At 45.5% G+C, this 18,342-nt stretch overlaps 1 protein-coding gene and 1 long non-coding RNA gene across 3 annotated transcripts in view; both read right to left on the bottom strand.

Moving 5' to 3' along the window:
• Positions 1–450: 450 nt before the first annotated feature.
• On the bottom strand, positions 451–1,811 carry LOC118564598. Its single transcript, XR_004931968.1, has 3 exons — positions 1,635–1,811; positions 1,351–1,563; positions 451–1,273 (listed from the first exon to the last, which is right to left on the bottom strand). It is a non-coding gene; the product is annotated as an uncharacterized LOC118564598 (long non-coding RNA).
• Positions 1,812–5,575: 3,764 nt separating this feature from the next.
• The window catches only part of LOC110367737 (C-type lectin-like), a 74,310-nt gene continuing 61,543 nt past the window's right edge, over positions 5,576–18,342 (bottom strand). The window contains exons 1-4 of one of the 2 annotated variants that reach the window (XM_036143400.1): positions 15,765–15,917; positions 15,347–15,679; positions 7,140–7,234; positions 5,576–5,725 (exon numbers count right to left, since the gene is read on the bottom strand). In XM_036143400.1, coding sequence (XP_035999293.1) covers positions 5,624–5,725; positions 7,140–7,234; positions 15,347–15,679; positions 15,765–15,837 — 603 coding nt within the window. In that variant the 5' untranslated portion in view covers positions 15,838–15,917 and the 3' untranslated portion in view covers positions 5,576–5,623. Of the gene's footprint in view, positions 5,726–7,139; positions 7,235–15,346; positions 15,680–15,764; positions 15,918–18,342 lie in introns of those variants that run through there. The other variant, XR_004931963.1, reaches the window with a different exon arrangement.

Genomic DNA, 18,342 nt, shown 5'->3' with positions numbered 1-18,342 from the left:
ATCGATCAGGGCGGATAACTTAAATGTTTTCCGCGGAGTAACAATCACAGCGGGGAGAGTGAGGCGCGGAGAGGTAGGGGGCGTATCTGATTGGTCCGCCGGATTCCCTACTACTGCCGACGGACCCAAGCTTTTGGTCGCGCCGGGCAAGCGTTTAAAAAATGGTCCGGCGAGGCGCCATAAATGCAAAGCCTAGCGTCCATACGCTGTTGTCTCTCCTCGGGGGAGAGCCGCACTCGGCCCAGCTGCATGGGTTCTGGAGGAGAGGGCGGTGCGGCCGCGGATCGGGTAGGAGGGCGATCGGGTGGAGGTGGCCGAAAAGAAAAGGAGCTGTCCACTCTGCTCCTGCCCTTACCCCTAAAACGACTCTCTAAACGAATAGCCAGTGAAATCATTTCATCTAGAGTTGACGGCTCTTCTAGGCGGGTGAGTTCGTTCTTCAAGTGATCATCCAGAGCTTGAAAAAACACAGTTTTTAACGCGCGCTGCTCCCAGCCGGCTGCGGCTGCCAGCGTGCGAAACTCGATAGCGAAATCAGAGACGCGCCTCCCTTGCTGCCTGAGAGCAAGGAGCCGACGTGAGTCCTGGACCTCGTCGGATTCTGCCGCGAAGACCATCTTAAACTCACTGATGAACTGAGCAAAAGTACAACCAAAACTCTGACAGTTTGGAAAGCGGGACTCAGCCCATCTTAATGCCCTCCCGGTTAACAAACGTAAAATAAAGGCGATCCTGGAGTGATCCTGAACAAAGAGTTGAGGGGACTGGTTAAAAGCTAAGGAACATTGAAAGAGGAAACCTCCGCAATCTCCGCTGTCCCCCGAGAACTTCTCTGGGCTGGGAGAAAAAGCTCCAGGAGGCAGCGGAGGAGCGTCAGCCGGCGCAGGCTCGGGGGCGGGGTCGGGTGGTGGGGAAGCGGCAGGTTGCTGGGCGGCGTTAAGCGCGGCCGTTAGCTGATTAATCTGAGCGGCGAAGCCCTGGAACTGGTCCTGCATGGAGAGCACTGCCGTTTCTAAACCCCTGATTTTATCCTGTTGGGCGGTTAGCGCCCTACCGAATGTCTCTGCTGGGTCTCTTTGTTGGCCGGAATATTCTTCTGTCATGGTCGGTTTGATATGTTTGGCCCACATGCAGAGAACACCGGCTCACAGGAAGTAGTTTTACGGAGTTTATTGACAATAACAACAGGGAAAATGTTCGGGGAAGTAATCACGAAAAAGGGCTCACAATGGAGCGATCACGGGGAGAGAGACTCGGACGGAGCACGAACGATCTGAGGGGACAAAGGGGAGAATAGTTAAGTGCGTCAGCACACGGAACTGATGGTGAAGACGTGCGGCGTAAGCTTACCACTTAGGTTCGGAAGTCGGACCGGAGGGGGAAGCGCAACGGACTCAGCTCCAGATGGAGTGGTGCGGACAGATGATCGGGGGGCGTAGGCGTGAGGCAAGGTCCGAGCAGCTCTGGCGAAAACACAGGCAGCGGAAGGAACCGGACTGATCCGATGGGAGTCGTGAGCAGGTGAGTTCAGTTAGGCTCAAGCCTCGGGACACGAGAGCGAACCTGGGAGACACAAAGGAGCTTTTTAGAAAAGATCAAAAATTAGTCGGAGGACTAAGGCCGTCTAAGCATACCAACAACGGTTAATATTCCGGCGTCCTCCCGCTGTCTGAGCGCAGATCTTATAGTGCTGCAGAACACGCTGCAGGTGTGCGCGCCCCGCCCACCAGTCAACTGCCGTCACCTGTCGAAAAAAGAGGAGGGAGAGAGCAGGGCCGGCAGAAACTGCCCGGCTCTGCTCGCTGAGTCCTGACAAAGACATCTACACTGTGATGTTGCATTATGTTCAATATGATTTATGGTAAAGGATGGAAACTGTTTGCTTCAGACACACAAAGACCTACGGTTTATGCAATTTTTTGATTTGATATAGGAAGAACCAGGGTCTGATTGGCTCAAAAGATCCTTTAATCTTAGCTGGTAATGGTAACTCCTAGTTTCAATAGAGGTACTTCTCGCTCAGATTGGCCGAGAGCGGGATTTCACCTGGGGTCAAATCAGTTTTTATCATCTTTTAGATAGGATGAATTTTTCTGATGACAAAGACCCAGCCTGCCCTCTGATGCCCCTCAGTGGTACTCCTGGATTTGTAAGGTAGGAAAGTGATGGATGATTGTCCATGGGAATGGTAAATGGAGAACCAAGTAAGGGGTTTTACAGGGTGGGGGAAGAGTAGACGGATTCGACCTTGGTTACTGAACAGTTTTAGCTTACCTAGTCTAAGGTAAAATTTAAATAATGTATGCATAAGGACCTAAAACAGGCCTTACTTAATTAGGTGAACCCTAAATTGTAAATAAAAGCTAAACCTTTCTTCTTGTGTGATACAACTCTATGAAGCATTCATGTTGATCTGTACTAAAAGTTCCAGCACTGCGCGGTTCCAACACGGGAACCTTCAATGTTGTGGAAAATATTATTCAGCTGTATGAAAGATCGCGGTTGAACCAAAGGACTCTATTAATAAGCTGCTACTTTTTAAAAGAAAGAAAACATCATGAACGATTGAAGTGAGATGAGAAAAAGAGTATATTAAATGATAACAGGGGGGAATGATAGAATTATTATTACTATGTCTACATATTTTATGTTATTTACTATTTTCATTTCATTTATCATATACATTTACTCTTTACTACTAAGAAGTTTTAAGGTTTTAGATCTCTCTCTTATATTTGCAGAAGGCCTGCAGAAAGCAGAGAAATATGTTGTGACTATGATAAGTGTTTTTATGAACTCTATTCAGCCATCTGGACTGCTGCACTGTGTGAACTGCTTGGTTTTATCTGGAAGGTCACAGTTATTTTGCTTATCCCTACCCCTTAGATTCAAAATGGAACCAGGGATTCCCTTTCCTAATAAATAGAGAGGGGGCGACGGATTTGCTTCAGATCGGATTTGGACATCTGTATTAAGCATCTCCGTTCGATCTCCTTGCAAGATTATTTGAAAACCCCTCTCATTGTTGTCTGTCCTTCTTGTGTTGTTAATGAATGTTTTAGGTGTTTGAACCTGACAGTAGGCATGTTATCTGTACATATTCAAAACGTTTCTATTAGTTCTCTCACTGACTTGCTGCTGATTTGAATAAACCTGGTGGAAGGTGAAAAACTTTGCATATCGTGCAGGTTTTTGATGCTAATTATTTACGCATAAAAACACTGAAAGAAATTAAACAAGCTTCATTGGGCAGATTTTGACTAAAGACATCAGAACAAATATCTAGTTGTTGACATGACAAAAGTTTGGTTTCTGGTTTTGCGTAAAATAAATATAGTAAGTTTTTCTTATTTACTGCTTCAACTCAACGTTCAGTCATTTTTGACATTTTTACTCTTTGTTGGTTTTTTGAAATGACCAAAACTGTAGTTGAAGCAAGATATCCTCAGCCAGCAGTGATCAGAGTGAAACTACCAAATTACAAGGATGAGGAACCATAAAAATGTTTAGCTTCTGAGTCTTTACATTTATCTCTAAATGTCTCTAGGAAGGATTATTTAATTATTTAACGATGGGACACGGCCCACAACTGAAACATTATTTCACTATGAATATTTTATAACTAATGATTACTGTTGTGAATGTTTTAAAATATGGAAGCTAAATATTTGATTAACTTCGAGGATTGTAGCGCTTGCTCCTGAGTTCAGTGCATTTGTGTAGCATTCTGCTATCTGAGTGGTGCTGCACAGTCTGGTTGGCAGGTCTAGACATTTGTTTATTGTCAGCAATCAAGTGCTAGCAATAGCCCTGCCAAGGGCTACAAGAAAGAAGAGTCTGTGGGTGCAAGAAACCCTGAGGTTCAGAGAGCAGCTTGAGGAGTTTGGGTTTGTTAATCCCTAAAGTATGTTCAAGTCTTTCTAGGAGAATATTGTGATCAATTGTATCAAATGCAGCACTGAGATGTAACAGGACAAGTACAGACACAAGTCCATTATATTAAGGCCATCAGAATATCATTAGTGACCTTCACCAGAGCTGTTTCAGTGCTATGATGAGCTCTGAAGCCTGACTGAAACTCCTTCAAATAGGTCATTACTTTGTAAATGTTCACATAGTTGATTAGCAACTACTTTCTCAAGAATTTTAGAAGATTAGATATAGGTCTGTAATTTATTAATAATAAAGTAATAATAGTAATATAGTAATATTATCTTTATTGTCATTGAAACATGCATTGAAACATACATTACAACGAAATGTGTTCTCTTCTTTTAACCCATCCCCTTGGGGAGCAGTAGGCTGCCATGTGCGGCACCCGGGGAGCAATCGGGGGTTAAGGGTCTTGCTCAGGGACCCAGAGTGCAGGCACTGGGGATCAAACCGGGTACTTGCATCCTTCTCTGAGTGCAAGAGAAGGATGCGCTGCTCTAACCACCAGGCCAACACGCCCCGTTATTAAGTCATATTGATCAAGAAGGGGTTTCTTAAGTAATTATGCCGCTCTGGGTGGGAGCGTGTTCAAGTAGCTCCGTAACTTTTTTCGTACGATTTTTTTCTTTTTTCAAAATTTCATTCCTGCTTTTCTTGGAAAATTTGCTTTTTTTGGACAAATGTTTCTTCTTGTATTGGATGCTGCATTGCTGGATTGATTTTTCCTAATATGTTTCTATATTTAGCTCTTTTGTTATGATGCGTAACCATAAACGTCAGATATGTAGACGCCTCGTTGGGCGCGGGTTCATACGTCAACATCATAGCCATATTGTATGTGGCAGAAAGAAGTTAAGTTCTGTCATAGTGAACGTCAGAGAAGATCGAGAAGATTTTTTTCAGGAGAATGAAGCCAAAGCAATACGAAAAAAACTTGTAATATTACAAAAATATAAATATTACGAATATAAAGTATATTCTAAAAATAGACTCGCTCTGATACTGTTTAAGTGACTGAGTCTAACTGCAGATTTGCCACAATTAACAGTAATGGCGGACGCTCTGACGCATCCGCAGCATAGGCAGAACCCGCCTAAAAGGCGTCTACGTATAAGATGTCTATGTGCGTAACCAAAGCAACATGGTGGTTTACAACAGCAAGCAGCTGATTACAATAACCAAAGCCAGAAATCCCACAGGATTTATAAACTAACTAGTTTATAGAGGTGATAGCTGCAGAACACAACAGCGCCATCTACTGTTCAAAAGCACACAGCTTGGAAAGAAGTTTGATGGAGGATTTCTCTCTGCATGTCTGGTCTTAGTCTATTTTCACTTCCATCAGCAACAGCAAAAAAAGTTTATCTAAAATGTTTTTATGTGAGCGGATGTCAAATAATTCAGACAGGAGACTGAAATATGCTCTAAAGATTACTTAAATTATTATAATTTTATTTAAGGATGAATAACAACAGCTAAGCATGGGACAGTTATATATATTTTTTATTTAAATAAAAGCTCCCCCCTCCCACCAAACACGCACACACCACCACCAACATTTTGCTCATCTGTGCATTAATTCAGTCCTCTTCACTCCTCAGAGGAGTTCCTTCAACTAAACAACATTTCAATATTTCCATCTTGTGAAATAACTGTTGCACCAGCTGGATTTTCAGCTTCTAAGATCCTCCTACATATCATCTTCTTTATGGAATATCTTTCCATCCGTCTGCTTCCTCCAGCTCAGTTTGACGTCTGGCTTCCCTCCCTGCTGCTGCAGCTTCAGTTCCAGCTGAAACACAATAACATCACTGATGTTAATATTACACAGACACAGCTTATTTAAGGTCAATATTCTACTGAAGTTCCAGCATGTTGTGATCTTATCACATGTGACTGCTTCAGACTTTTTTAGTTAATTTTCCTGACATTAGTACTGTTGGATTAAGCACACAACCATTTTAATTTAAACTAGTTTTGTTCACAAGAATTTGTCATAAGACTGGGAAACCTCAGAAGAGAAGAAGGTGTCATCAGGACAGGTTGATCCTTTTTCAGATGTTTATCTTGATCTTGTTTCCTCCAAAGAAAAGCTACTTTGTCTCTTTGCATCAGAACATCTTCACAGGCAGGAAGCTGCTGGAAGAAACAAGATATTTTGACCTGACAGGTTCAACCGCAGAGAAGAACTTTCAGGATGTCCTAGCAGGTCAAGCTAGAACCAGGCTGTGTCTCCTCATGAGGAGGATGAAACACAACCAGGTCTCCACCAGTGCAAAGGTTGCTTAGCAGCATCGGCAGCTTCATGTAGCTGCATCTTCACTGTAGAGAAGACTTTATTACAAGAAGACACTTCTGACCATGGAGGCCAGACCGCGGTTCTGCAGGAAGTACAAGTCCGGACAGCAAAGGACTGAGGCAACCCTTTCTTCTCTGATGAATCCTCCTTCTGGTTGTTTTGAAAACCAGGAGAAGAAACTCTGAGAGCCACCGTGAGGCCCATTTGGTGGCAGCAGTGAAGGTTCCTGGTCCAATCTATGTGTGGCGTTGCTTCTCCACCAAGCCAGTGGGTTTCCTCCCAATCCTCCTCAGACCACTGCAATCAATGAAGGGTGGGATCCAAAGGTCCTCCTGGAGAAACTTCTTCCAACAATCCAGGAACCATTTGGTGGTGATCAGAGGATTTCCCTGAATGAAGGAGAAATGTTGGACCTAGTTGGACCTGCGGTGAAAATGCCAGCTCTGAAGCATCTTTCCATCCACCCCACAGCATGATGCTGCCACCACCAATCATTCCTCTGTAAGCAGCTGGAGAATCCAAAGCCAACAAACTGGGATCCATCAAAGACCCTGATGAGTCGCCATCAGTCAGGATCTGGTCCAGAAGATGAAGTCACTGACTACAGTTAATAATCTGGTACCAAACGTGACTCCACCTCGGTACCAACCCTCAGCATGTTCTGCTGATCTGCTTTGAGCTGCTCCTTTCTTCATGCAGTCATCACCTGAGAGCAGCTAGCAGCAGATAAATGAGTTTTCAGGCTAGAGTTGTCCCTGGTACCATATCTGCTCGTTCAGAACCAAACCAGAACCTTTTCACCTGCTCACCAACATGTTCGCTCCATTACGACTGAAAATACAGTGGAATGAAGAAAATAGATTTACTTTTACATTTGGTGAATATTTCTGGTTTTATTGTAATTTACCTGCTTCAGCAGGTTTTCCAGCACAGCAGGATCCTCCAGGTCCAGAGGGGAGGTTGTGACCAGCTTCACTTTCAGAACCTTCTGTGAAACTGCAACTGTGATGGAGAAAATATTTAATCAGTTCTGGTTGGGACTTGAATGATATTCTGACCCAGTATTTGCTGGGATTCACTCTCCTGTTATTTCTAAAAGCTTCTTATACTGCTGAGCCTCGCATAATGTAACCCTGGATTATCTGAAGCTTCACCAGCAGAAACCCGTCAGACAGAAGGTACAGCGTGATCCTCAGCACAGCAGCTCAGTCTGACCCACATGATGTTCCTGAAGCTTTGCAGCCACTAACTGAACAGTACCGAACCCCAAGATATTGGTTCAGTTCCAGGAGGAAAACAGAACTATTTCTTCTCAACATACAGAAGAGAAGGGAGTTTTTTCTTAGAGACCTCGAGACGTTAACCAGCTTGATATTAAATTTAAACAGTGCCTGCTTCATCAGTAACATGATAAAACCTAAAGGTCTCTAAAATCTTGAAATTTTTCCCACATTCATTTGTCTCTGGTGGATGAAGCTGGGTTTGTGGTCTCGTGTTTTAAATATGGAAGTAAATACATAAATGTGAGCATACTACCAGTAATGTGTGTATAGGACAATGACATTGGTTGGACAAAAAAATCCTTCAGGAAATATTAGGAACCCATTCCTAGACCACACAGTGAGAGCTGGCACATGCTCTTCTTTGAACTACAGTTGACTAAGGTCCAAATAATGCCATCCATCCATCCATCCATCCATCCATCTTCTTCCGCTTATCCGGGGTCGGGTCGCGGGGGTAGCAGCTTCAGTAGGGAGGCCCAGACGTCCCTCTCCCCAGCCACTTGGGCCAGCTCCTCAGGAGGAATCCCAAGGCGTTCCCAGCAGAGAGACATAGTCCCTCCAGCGTGTCCTGGGTCTTCCCCTGGGCCTCCTCCCGGTGGGACGTGCCCGGAACACCTCACCAGGGAGGCGTCCAGGAGGCATCCTGACCAGATGCCCGAGCCACCTCAACTGGCTCCTCTGGACGTGGAGGAGCAGCGGCTCTACTCTGAGTCCTCCCCGGATGACTGAGCTCCTCACCCTATCTCTAAGGGAGAGCCCAGACACACTACGGAGAAAACTCATTTCAGCCGCTTGGATCCAGGATCTCGTTCTTTCGGTCACGACCCAAAGCTCGTGACCATAGATGAGGGTAGGAACGTAGATCGACCGGTAAATCGAGAGCTTGGCCTTTTGGCTCAGCTCTCTCTTCACCACAACGGATCGGTACAGCGCCCGCTTCACAGCAGACGCTGCACCAATCCGCCTGTCGATCTCCCGCTCCATCTTCCCCTCATTCGTGAACAAGACCCCAAGATACTTGAACTCCTCCACTAGGGGCAGCACATCCTCCCCAACCCGGAGAAGGCACTCTACCCTTTTCCGGTTCAAGACCATGGTCTCAGATTTGGAGGCACTGGTCTTCTTCTCTTTTCTTACTGATTTTTCTTCTTATCATTCACTATTAAGCTGAACAGAGTGATCATTGTTGACAATTGTAATATTCATGTGGGGGATGTTACTTGCAAAAATGCTTCTGAATTTGTAAATATGATTGAATTTTTAACTTCACTCGGCATATATCTTGCCCAACACACAGCAAGGGACATTCACTCGATCTTCACTATCTTCACTATATTCACTCTATCTCATGGTATTAACATTAATAATGTATGCTTCAAATATGTATTGGTTAGTGATGACAAACGCATCTTATTTGATCTCGCTTGTGATGATGATCCTGTTATCCCAGTGTAATGTGGCAAACTGAAACTCCCAGCATGCAACACAGTTGGGACTACAACTTATCTTCCCGCCCACAGCTTACAATGGAGGTTGTGACCGCCCCAGATCAACTCACTCCCGGGACAATAACCTGCAGCCTAGCAAAGCGCATGTTCTTCTTCCTTGCAGAAATGCTATGTTGAGAAGACCAGCAGCTGATTTTTTTGCGTGTGCCTAACATGTGGTAGGCCTGAGATTGGATTCTTGGCAGGGCCAAGTTTTGTCGCATCACTTTTCCTCCGTTCGTTATGTCGGAGAGGTCAAGACATTAATATTTCTAAATTCAAAGTTAATTCTCTCAGTGAATCAACAAATCCATACATCCAATTGACTCAGCTTTGGTTACAATTTTAAATTTAAGTCTTCAGCTGGGCCAGGTCCCTAGCTTTTTTTAAGCATGCTGTTGTTCAGCCTATATTGAAAAAGAACAACCTTGATGTAGCTTCATTCAGAAACTATTGGCTCATTTCTAAATTATCTTTTCTTTTGAAAATTCTAGAAAAGGTTGTTGCGAACCTGTTAAATAATGTTTTGGATTCCCATAATATTTTTGATCAATTTCAGTCTGGTTTTCAGAGCAGTGTATGATACTGTTGATCACTGCACTCTCATTGATACACTGGAAACAACTGTGGCTATTTTGGAGCAGCTCTGGACTGGTTTTCCTCCTATCTTTCAGGCAGGACTTTCTCTGTGTCCATAGAATAGAATAGAATTCAACCTTATTGTCATTGCACTGTCACGAGTACAAGCAACAAAATGTGGTTCGCATCTATCCAGAAGTGCTATACAGGATATAAATATTTATTCACAGGTGTATGTACAAGCAAAAAGTAATAGTAAGGGACTATAAAATGTTGTGTATAAATATAAATATAAATATGGGAGCTATATGCACAGATTATACAGATTATACAAAATATACCTGATGTTAGGAAAATAATCATATATGTATTTATTAGCGGGTAAACCTGTTGTTTGTTCCTGTTTATTCCATCAAAGGAACATTTTTAAGATTAAATCTATGCTTTCTAAAGAAGAGACAGAGAGGCTTGCTCATGCTTTTAATTCTACTCATCTGGATTATTGCAATGTACTGTGCACCTGTCTAAACAACTCCTCCCTGGACCGACTGCAAGTTTTACAGAATGCACCTGCAAGGCTTTTGTCTAAAACCAACAGGAGATATCCTGTACTTAAGGCTCTTCATTGGCTTCCGATTGGTTATAGAGTACATTTTAAAATTGTAACGATTATTTACAGAGCCCTACAAGGCCAAGCTCCATCTTACATCTAGGATTTGTTGTATGCACACATCACATCTGATCACTCTTCAGGTAAAGACCATTTAAGTGTTCCCAGAACAAGTTTTAAAAAGAGGTGATTGTGCTTTCTGCATTGTGGCACCAAGGATTTTATTAGTGAATATTTTTAAAAACTGAGGATGAGTCAGGAACAGGTCTAGGAACGGAAATGCATAGGAACGATACTCGTCCAGAGCCTAGTAAGAAACAATGCGTTTATCAATGTGGTTTTAAAGTATAGCATCCACTGGCTAGTGTAAGGAGGAAAACACCTTTTCTTTTACAGAAATACTTAAGCGTAGCGCCAAAAGAGCAGAAAGCAGAGAGAGGGTAGAGGTCCAGGTACAGTTTGAAAGAGAGAGCGGCGCAGGAGAACCAGCTGAGGTGGGGAGCTGGGGGGGGGCAGCATGTGTTTGAGGAGGAGACCGAGAGAGCCATCCCTAGCGATAACAGAGACAGTGCAGGTGGAGGGGCTTGCTGCCCGATCGGATAGTTTGAGCATAGTGGCTCAGAGATGGATCACACCGTTAATTTCAATGATCCCACGTTATGGCCAACAAAAATGATTGAGTGAATGTTGTGCGTTTAATGACAAAAAGGAAGCCTTTCTCAGAGATTCAGAGGGCAGATAATTCCCAAAGTATCTAACATATTCTACCTCCTACAATGGAAGGGGAAAATTGTTAGGGATTGGCTAATATACAGCAGGCCAAAAAAGGCCATATTTTGGCTGCAGTGCTGCTGTTCTCTGATGAAGAAAAGATCAACTAGTGCACTAAATTCAATAGATGGGTTGAAAATATCCAATATAAAATACAGAGATTTCCAGGGCATGAAGTGTACAGTTAAGTTGACTTGTGTGTGTGTGTGTGTGTGTGTGTGTGTGTGTGTGTGTGTGTGTGTGTGTGTGTGTGTGTGTGTGTGTGTGTGTGTGTGTGTGTGTGTGTGTGTGTGTGTGTGTGTGTGTGTGTGTGGTGGCAGCAGGTGTAGAGGAGAGGCCCAAAAGGACTGTGTTGTCCCGGGCCCTAGCAAAGCTGTCAACTGGCCTGCATAAGGTATATACAGTGTGTCCACACATATATTGTGTATCAAAAAATTAAAAATAAAAGTACAAGGGAAATAAAGTAGATATTTAGAATGATTTATGTACACTCAGGTGACTTATTGTCATGTTTTTAGATGAACCCGAACGTAACCACACACAGTACAGTTAAAAAGAGAGTTTATTGAAGATGATGAATTGTGGAGGAAGATGACCAGAGTTAAGACCAGGCTGGAGCTGTAAATGGCTGGAGCTGGCGGACAGGACGGAGCCGGAGCATGGAGACAGCTGGACCAGCAGCACAGCAGCATGGAGACTTGAGAACCAGAACTTGATCAACAGCACAGCAGAATGGAGACTTGGGAACCAGGCTTGATCAGCAGCACAACTGGATGAATACTTGCACGACTGGAGTGAGAGCAGGACCAGAATCACAGCAGACAGGTGGAGAACTCAGGCTGGATGAGAACAAGATGAGGTGAGCAGCAAAGAGCAAAATCAACAAGAGTAAACAGAAACCAACAGAACGAACCGACAGGGGAGGACTGAATGCAGGGAGCTTAAATAGGGAGGCTGACAGGTGTGCTGAGTACTGGCTGATTAGTGACTGACAGGTGTAGATGATTACTGAGCATGGAATCAGGAGCTGTATGGAAGATGGAGAGTGCCATGAAATGTCCATGGTGCAGCAGGCAAGGCTGCACCATGACAATTATATACAAATGTACATTAAGTGGTACCAGGTAAAGAACAACAGTGAGGTAGTGAGATAAAGTCGCTTATTAAACAGGATTATTTAACAGTGTTATTGCACAGGGTATTAAATAGAATTGCACATTAGTTATTACAATTATAGTGCAGCATTGTAAAGTCTGATGGCAGCAGGGATGAATGACCTGCGGTAGCGCTCCTTCTTACAGACAGGATGTCTAAGTCTGGCACTAAAGGAGCTGCTCAGCTCCTCTACAGTCTGGTGCAGGGGGTGGAAGGTGTTGTCCATGATGGATGTGAGCTTGGAGAGATACACCTTAAATTCCTGGAGGAAAACGGTGTGTCTTTCGACCTTGTCATTCCTGGACATTTGAAATTTTCACATTGGATTAAGGATACTGTGATCTCTACTTATTGGTTTTTGTGGATTTTTGAAGTATCGGCAAATACAGCGGATGTCGGAGCTATTTGGCCTTGATCAGGCTGCCGGCTGCATGACGCGCTCACAATGGCTGTGAACGGACAAACCTGGCAGGTGAATGGAGCGAAGCCGAAAGCTGCCTGTGTTGGAACGCAGACTGACTTTGGTGGTTGAACTCAAGGGGAGATGGGATAAAAATCTGGGAGTGAAGCGCGAAAAAGCCCAATAATTTGGAAAATTGGATTTACCATTTGGAGCCAGCAAAAGACTTAAAAGCTGACAGGAAAGGCAGTGCAGCTTGTCTCATAACAAATAACATATTTGGATTCCCTCCCTATCTCTACTCCTGGATTGTTATGGCGGAGAGTGCTCAGAAAAGCCCCCGGCTACCCCCCTCCCCCGCTGACACCTGTGGATGCTTCTCTGAACTGTGGGCCGGCAGATAACATCAAGGACAATGGCCTCTGGAGAGTGTTCACGGAGATAAAACACTTTCGCCCATAAACACACGCATAACTGATACTCATAAAACTGATGAACTACGCACACGCGACAGGTCTCAAATGTTTACCTTCTGCATACATGTTGTCTTGTGTTTAATTGTGCTTTTGTGCTATGAGGGTTTTTTTGTGTCGGTTGTTTGTCTCTTTATAGGTGAGAGCATAAATAGGCAAACATCTGTCTCTTTTTTTCTCCCTCCCCTCTTTCCCCCATGTTGTTGCTCTTTCTTCGAGAGTTTCAAGGGCAGCGCTTGGGGACCCCGTGTAAAGCGGGGTCTGGGGCAGTTTGGGGAACACACCTAACGGCTGCACTTTTTAGCAGCGGCCGACTGGCTGTGTTCCTGGCAACGCAAGGCCTCAGTCAATCGTTCCCCCAAAATGTTTGTTAAGTGTATGTGATGGACGGTTGTACTGGAACTGAATTTTTGATTGTAATGCAAATTGCAGTTGACTAATAAAATTGATTGATTGATTGATTGATTGATTGATTGATTGATTGATTGGACAACACCCTCCTCTCAGCCACTTCCTCCACTGAGTCCAGAGTGCAGCCCAGGACAGAAGTGGCCTTCCTCACCAACTTATTCAGCCTCTTTCTGTCCCGCTCTGCGCTGCCAGGAGCCCAGCAGACGACAGCGTAGAGGAGGGCTGAGGCCACCACAGAGTCATAGAATCAGAATCAAGTTTAATCGCCAAGTAGGTTTGCACATACAAGGAATTTGACTTGGTGATGATGGTGCAGACAAAAATAAGAATACAATAAAATAAAATTGAATAAAATCAACATATATAGAGACGTAATATACATAGACTATGCGTTAATGTAACGCAGAAGCTTGTAAGTCCTGAACGGGGGAGAGAGGCAGTGTCCAGTGTCACGAGTGGCTCTTGGTCTTGTTCATAAGGCCGGTAGCAGATGGGAAGAAACTGTTGTTGTGGCGTGAGGTTTTGGTCCTGATGGACCGCAGCCTCCTGCCACAGGGAAGTGTCTGAAATAGTCCATGACTGGGGTGGAGGGATCAGCCACAATCTTCCTGCACGCCTCAGAGTCCTGGAGGCGTACAGGTCCTGGAGAGATGGAAGATTGCAGCCAATCACCTTCTCTGCAGACCTGATGATACGCTGCAGTCTGCTCTGGTCCTTAGCGGTGGCACCAGCGTACCAGATGGTGATGGAGGAGGTGAGGATGGACTCAATGATGGAAGAGTAGAACTGAACCATCATTGTCCTTGGCAGGTTGAATTTCTTCAGCTGCCTTCTTCAGGAAGTCCATCCTCTGCTGGGCTTTCTTGGTGAGGGAGTTGATGTTCAGCTCCCACTTTAGGTCCTGGGAGATGATAGTTCCCAGGAAGCAGAAAGACTCCACAGTGTCGATGGTGGAGTCACAGAGGGTGATGGGTAGAAGGTCTTAAGCAGAGGCTGGCTCACTCCAAAGGATCTCAGCCTCCTCAGGAGGTGGAGGCGGCTCTGGCCCTTCTCATACAGGGCGTCGGTGTTATGAGTCGTGTCCAGTTTATTGTTGATGTGAACAACCAGGAATTTGAAACTCTCCACAGTTTCTATGTTGTGCCCCTGGATGTTCACAGGTGAGTAAGGTGGGGGTCCTCTCCTGAAGTCAATCACAATCTCTCTTACTGGTGTTTAGACACAGATCGTTCTTCTCATACCACTCCACAAAGTCCATGATAACCGACCAGTACTCCAGCTCGTTCCCCTCAGACACACAGCCCACAATGGCCGAGTCATCAGAGAACTTCTGAAGGTGGCAGCTGTCCGTGTTGTGGGTGAAGTCCAAGGTGTAGAGGGTGAAAAGAAATGGAGACAGAATGGTGCCCTGGGGGGCCCAGTGCTGCAGAGTGCCACCTTTGACTGACAGCCATTCAGCTGCACGTACTGAGGGCGGTCAGTGAGGTAGTCCATGGTCAGTGAGGAAGTCCATGGTCCAGTCAGCCAGATGTTTGTCCACCCCAGCGTCCTCCAGCTTCTCCCTCAGCAGCACCGGTCTGATGGTGTTGAAAGCGCTGGAGAAGTCAAAGAACATGACTCTCACAGCGCTCCCAGTGGTCTCCAGGTGGGTGAGCGCCCGCTGCAGCAGGTAAATGATGGCGTCCTCTACTCCAATGTTGGGCCGGTAGGCAAACTGCAGCGGGTCCAGGGTGGGGCTCACCACGGTGCGCAGGTGAGCAAGGATGAGGTGCTCCATCGGTTTAGACAATATAGTTTAATATTTTAAGTGTTGTTGTTGTTACTTGTTTTATTTTTCCTATGTTTTACTATAAAGCACTTTGTGACACCTCTTAAATACATTTTACTTGTTTACCTACACACTTACCTACACATTTTAAACGTTCCTACTCTCTCACCTGTTTACCTTGGTTGCAGATAAATGGATTCTCCACATCACAGTTGTCATCCTCCCAGGTTCCAGGTTCTTTGAAATTTGCTGCTGCACAGTTCTTCTCCTTGATGTTGTTGGGTTCCCCGGACTTCCAGTACTGGAACGAGGAGTTGCTTCTGTCCACCCACTCCCAGGACTTCCTGTAGAGACCAATCCAAACAAGATTTCCTCCTGAAACCTCGTTTACCTTCTGGTTCTCCGACACATCTCTGATGGTGACCAGATCTGTGTGATGTTCCCTGCAGTACTTCTGAGCCTCAGTCCAGTTCACGATGAGGTCGATGCGGACAAGCGTCACGTCTGATCCTTTAAAAAACAACAAACAGAGATTGTTTCACCACATGAAACTTTAAACTTTCAAAGGTTTTAAGCAGGAAACTGGGTTCCTCACCACTTCCATCAGAGCAGATTGGTCTGTATTGCCAGTCACAGGGTGCATCGTACCACCAACCCTGTGCCTGCATTGCCACACAGTTCTCTTCTGGCTGGTACGTAGCAGGTTGTCCAGACGCCCAGTTCCTATACTCCCCATCAGACGTGGACCACTTCCAGTTGTCATACAGTCCGATCCAGAATCTCTGCAGAGAGTCGGGTAAAGCAGGGTCAGACTCACAGATGAGCACAAGCTGGTTCTACTCTCTGACCTTATTTCCACTCAGCTAGAAGGTAAGTGATAAATGGGACATACTTGTATAGACCTTTATCAAGTCCAACAACCCCAAAGTGCTTTACACTAGAATCAGTGATTCACCCCATTCACACCCTGATGGTAGTGAGCTATGTTAGTAGCACTGCTGCCCTGGGCAGACTGGCTGAGGCTAAGGTGCCATACATCGGCCCTCTGACCTCTGGCAGCAGGCAATTTGGGCAAGTGTCTTGCCTAAAGGACACAATAATTAATGTGGTTGGAGCGGGGGATCGAACCTGCAACTCGCTAATTGCTGCGCCACTGTCACCCTACTTGGCTTTCTTGAACTTCTCTAAGGTTACTGAGGAGTGGGTTCAGTGGGTTTGTCAGAACCTGCTAGAGATATTGTGGCATAGAATCGATCAACTCAGAAACTGAAAATCCAGCTGCAGTGACTATTATTAAGTCATTGTTCTGTTTGGATCCAAAACTACTAGGAGCTTTGTTACCAGTAAGAACAAAACTGGCTGCAAGGATAAAGCAGATCACAGCTCCAGAACATCAGAAAGCCATCAGACCTGCAGATGTTTCACAGTTTATTCATTGTTCTCGGTTTGACACAGAAAGATCCATCCAGCCATCTTCTTCGCTTATCTGGGGTCGGGTCGCAGAAGATTAGATACAGGTCTGTAACTTATTAAGTCACCGTGAACAAGGGATGGTTTTTTGAGAAAAGGTTTAATAACAGCTACATTAAAAGCCTGTTGTACATATCCATTTACTAAGGATAGATTGTCCATCCATCCATCTTCTTCCTCTTATCCGGAGTCGAGTCGCGGGGGTAGCAGCTTCAGTAGGGAGGCCCAAACGTCCCTCTCCCCAAGCCACTTGGGCCAGCTCCTCAGGAGGAATCCCAAGGCGTTCCCAGCAGAGAGACATAGTCCCTTCAGCGTGTCCTGGTCTTCCCCTGGGCCTCGTCCCGGTGGGACGTGCCCGGAACACCTCACCAGGGAGGCGTCCAGGAGGCATCCTGACCAGATGCCCGAGCCACCTCAACTGGCTCCTCTCGACGTGGAGGAGCAGCGGCTCTACTCTGAGTCCTCCCCGGATGACTGAGCTCCTCACCCTATCTCTAAGGGAGAGCCCAGACACACTACGGAGAAAAACTCATTTCAGCCGCTTGTATCCGGGACTTTTCACCACAATGGACTGGTACAGCGCCCGCTTCACAGCAGATGCCGCACCAATCCGCCTGTCTATCTCCTGCTCCATTTTCCCCTCATTCGTGAACAAGACCCCAAGATACTTAAAGTCCTCCACTATTTTATTTAAATAGTGCCAAATCATGAAACATGTCATCTCAAGGCACTTTACAAAGTCAAGTTCAATCATATTATACAGATTGGGTCAGATTATACAGATTGGTCAAAAATGTCCTATATAAGGAAACCAGTTGATTGCATCAAAGTCCCGACAAGCAGCATTCACTCCTGGGGAAGCGTAGAGCCACAGGGAGAGTCGTCTGCATTGTCATGGCTTTGCTGCAATCCCTCATACTGAGCAAGTATGAAGCGACAGTGGGAACAAAAACTCCCCATTAACGGGAAGGAAAACCTCCGGCAGAACCGGGCTCAGTATGAACGGTCATCTGCCTCGACCGACTGGGGGTTACAGAAGACAGAGCAGAGACACAACAAGAGAGACAAAAAAGCACAGAAGCACACATTGATCCAGTAATCTGTTCTACATTAGATGGTAGTAGCGGGTGAGCCGTCTTCTCTGGATGATGTCACAGTTAAAAGAACGCCAGACCAGGTGTACCTACTATGAAGATAAAAGAGAGAGAACAGAACGTTAAAGCAGAAATGACAACACATAATGCATAATTGAAGAACAGTAGAACTCTATAGAGTGAGAAAATTAGATCCTGATATCCTCCAGTAGCCTATAGCAGTAAAACTATAAAGGTAGCTCAGAGTAACATGAGCCACTATAGTTATAAGTCTGTCCGTCCGTCTTCTTCCGCTTATCCGGGGTCGGGTCGTGGGGGGTAGCAGCTTCAGTAGGGAGGCCCAGACGTCCCTCTCCCCAGCCACTTGGGCCAGCTTCTCAGGAGGAATCCCAAGGCGTTCCCAGCAGAGAGACATAGTCCCTTCAGCGTGTCCTGGGTCTTCCCCTGGGCCTCCTCCCGGTGGGACGTGCCCGGAACACCTCACCAGGGAGGCGTCCAGGAGGCATCCTGACCAGATGCCCGAGCCACCTCAACCGGCTCCTCTCGACGTGGAGGAGCAGCGGCTCTACTCTGAGTCCTCCCCGGATGACTGAGCTCCACACCCTATCT

This window comes from Fundulus heteroclitus, chromosome 1 (assembly GCF_011125445.2).
Source record: "Fundulus heteroclitus isolate FHET01 chromosome 1, MU-UCD_Fhet_4.1, whole genome shotgun sequence".
Classification (NCBI taxonomy): Eukaryota; Metazoa; Chordata; class Actinopteri; order Cyprinodontiformes; family Fundulidae; genus Fundulus; species Fundulus heteroclitus.
The sequence above is the reverse complement of the archived record's forward strand: the minus strand, read 5'-3'. Positions and strand labels throughout refer to the sequence as shown.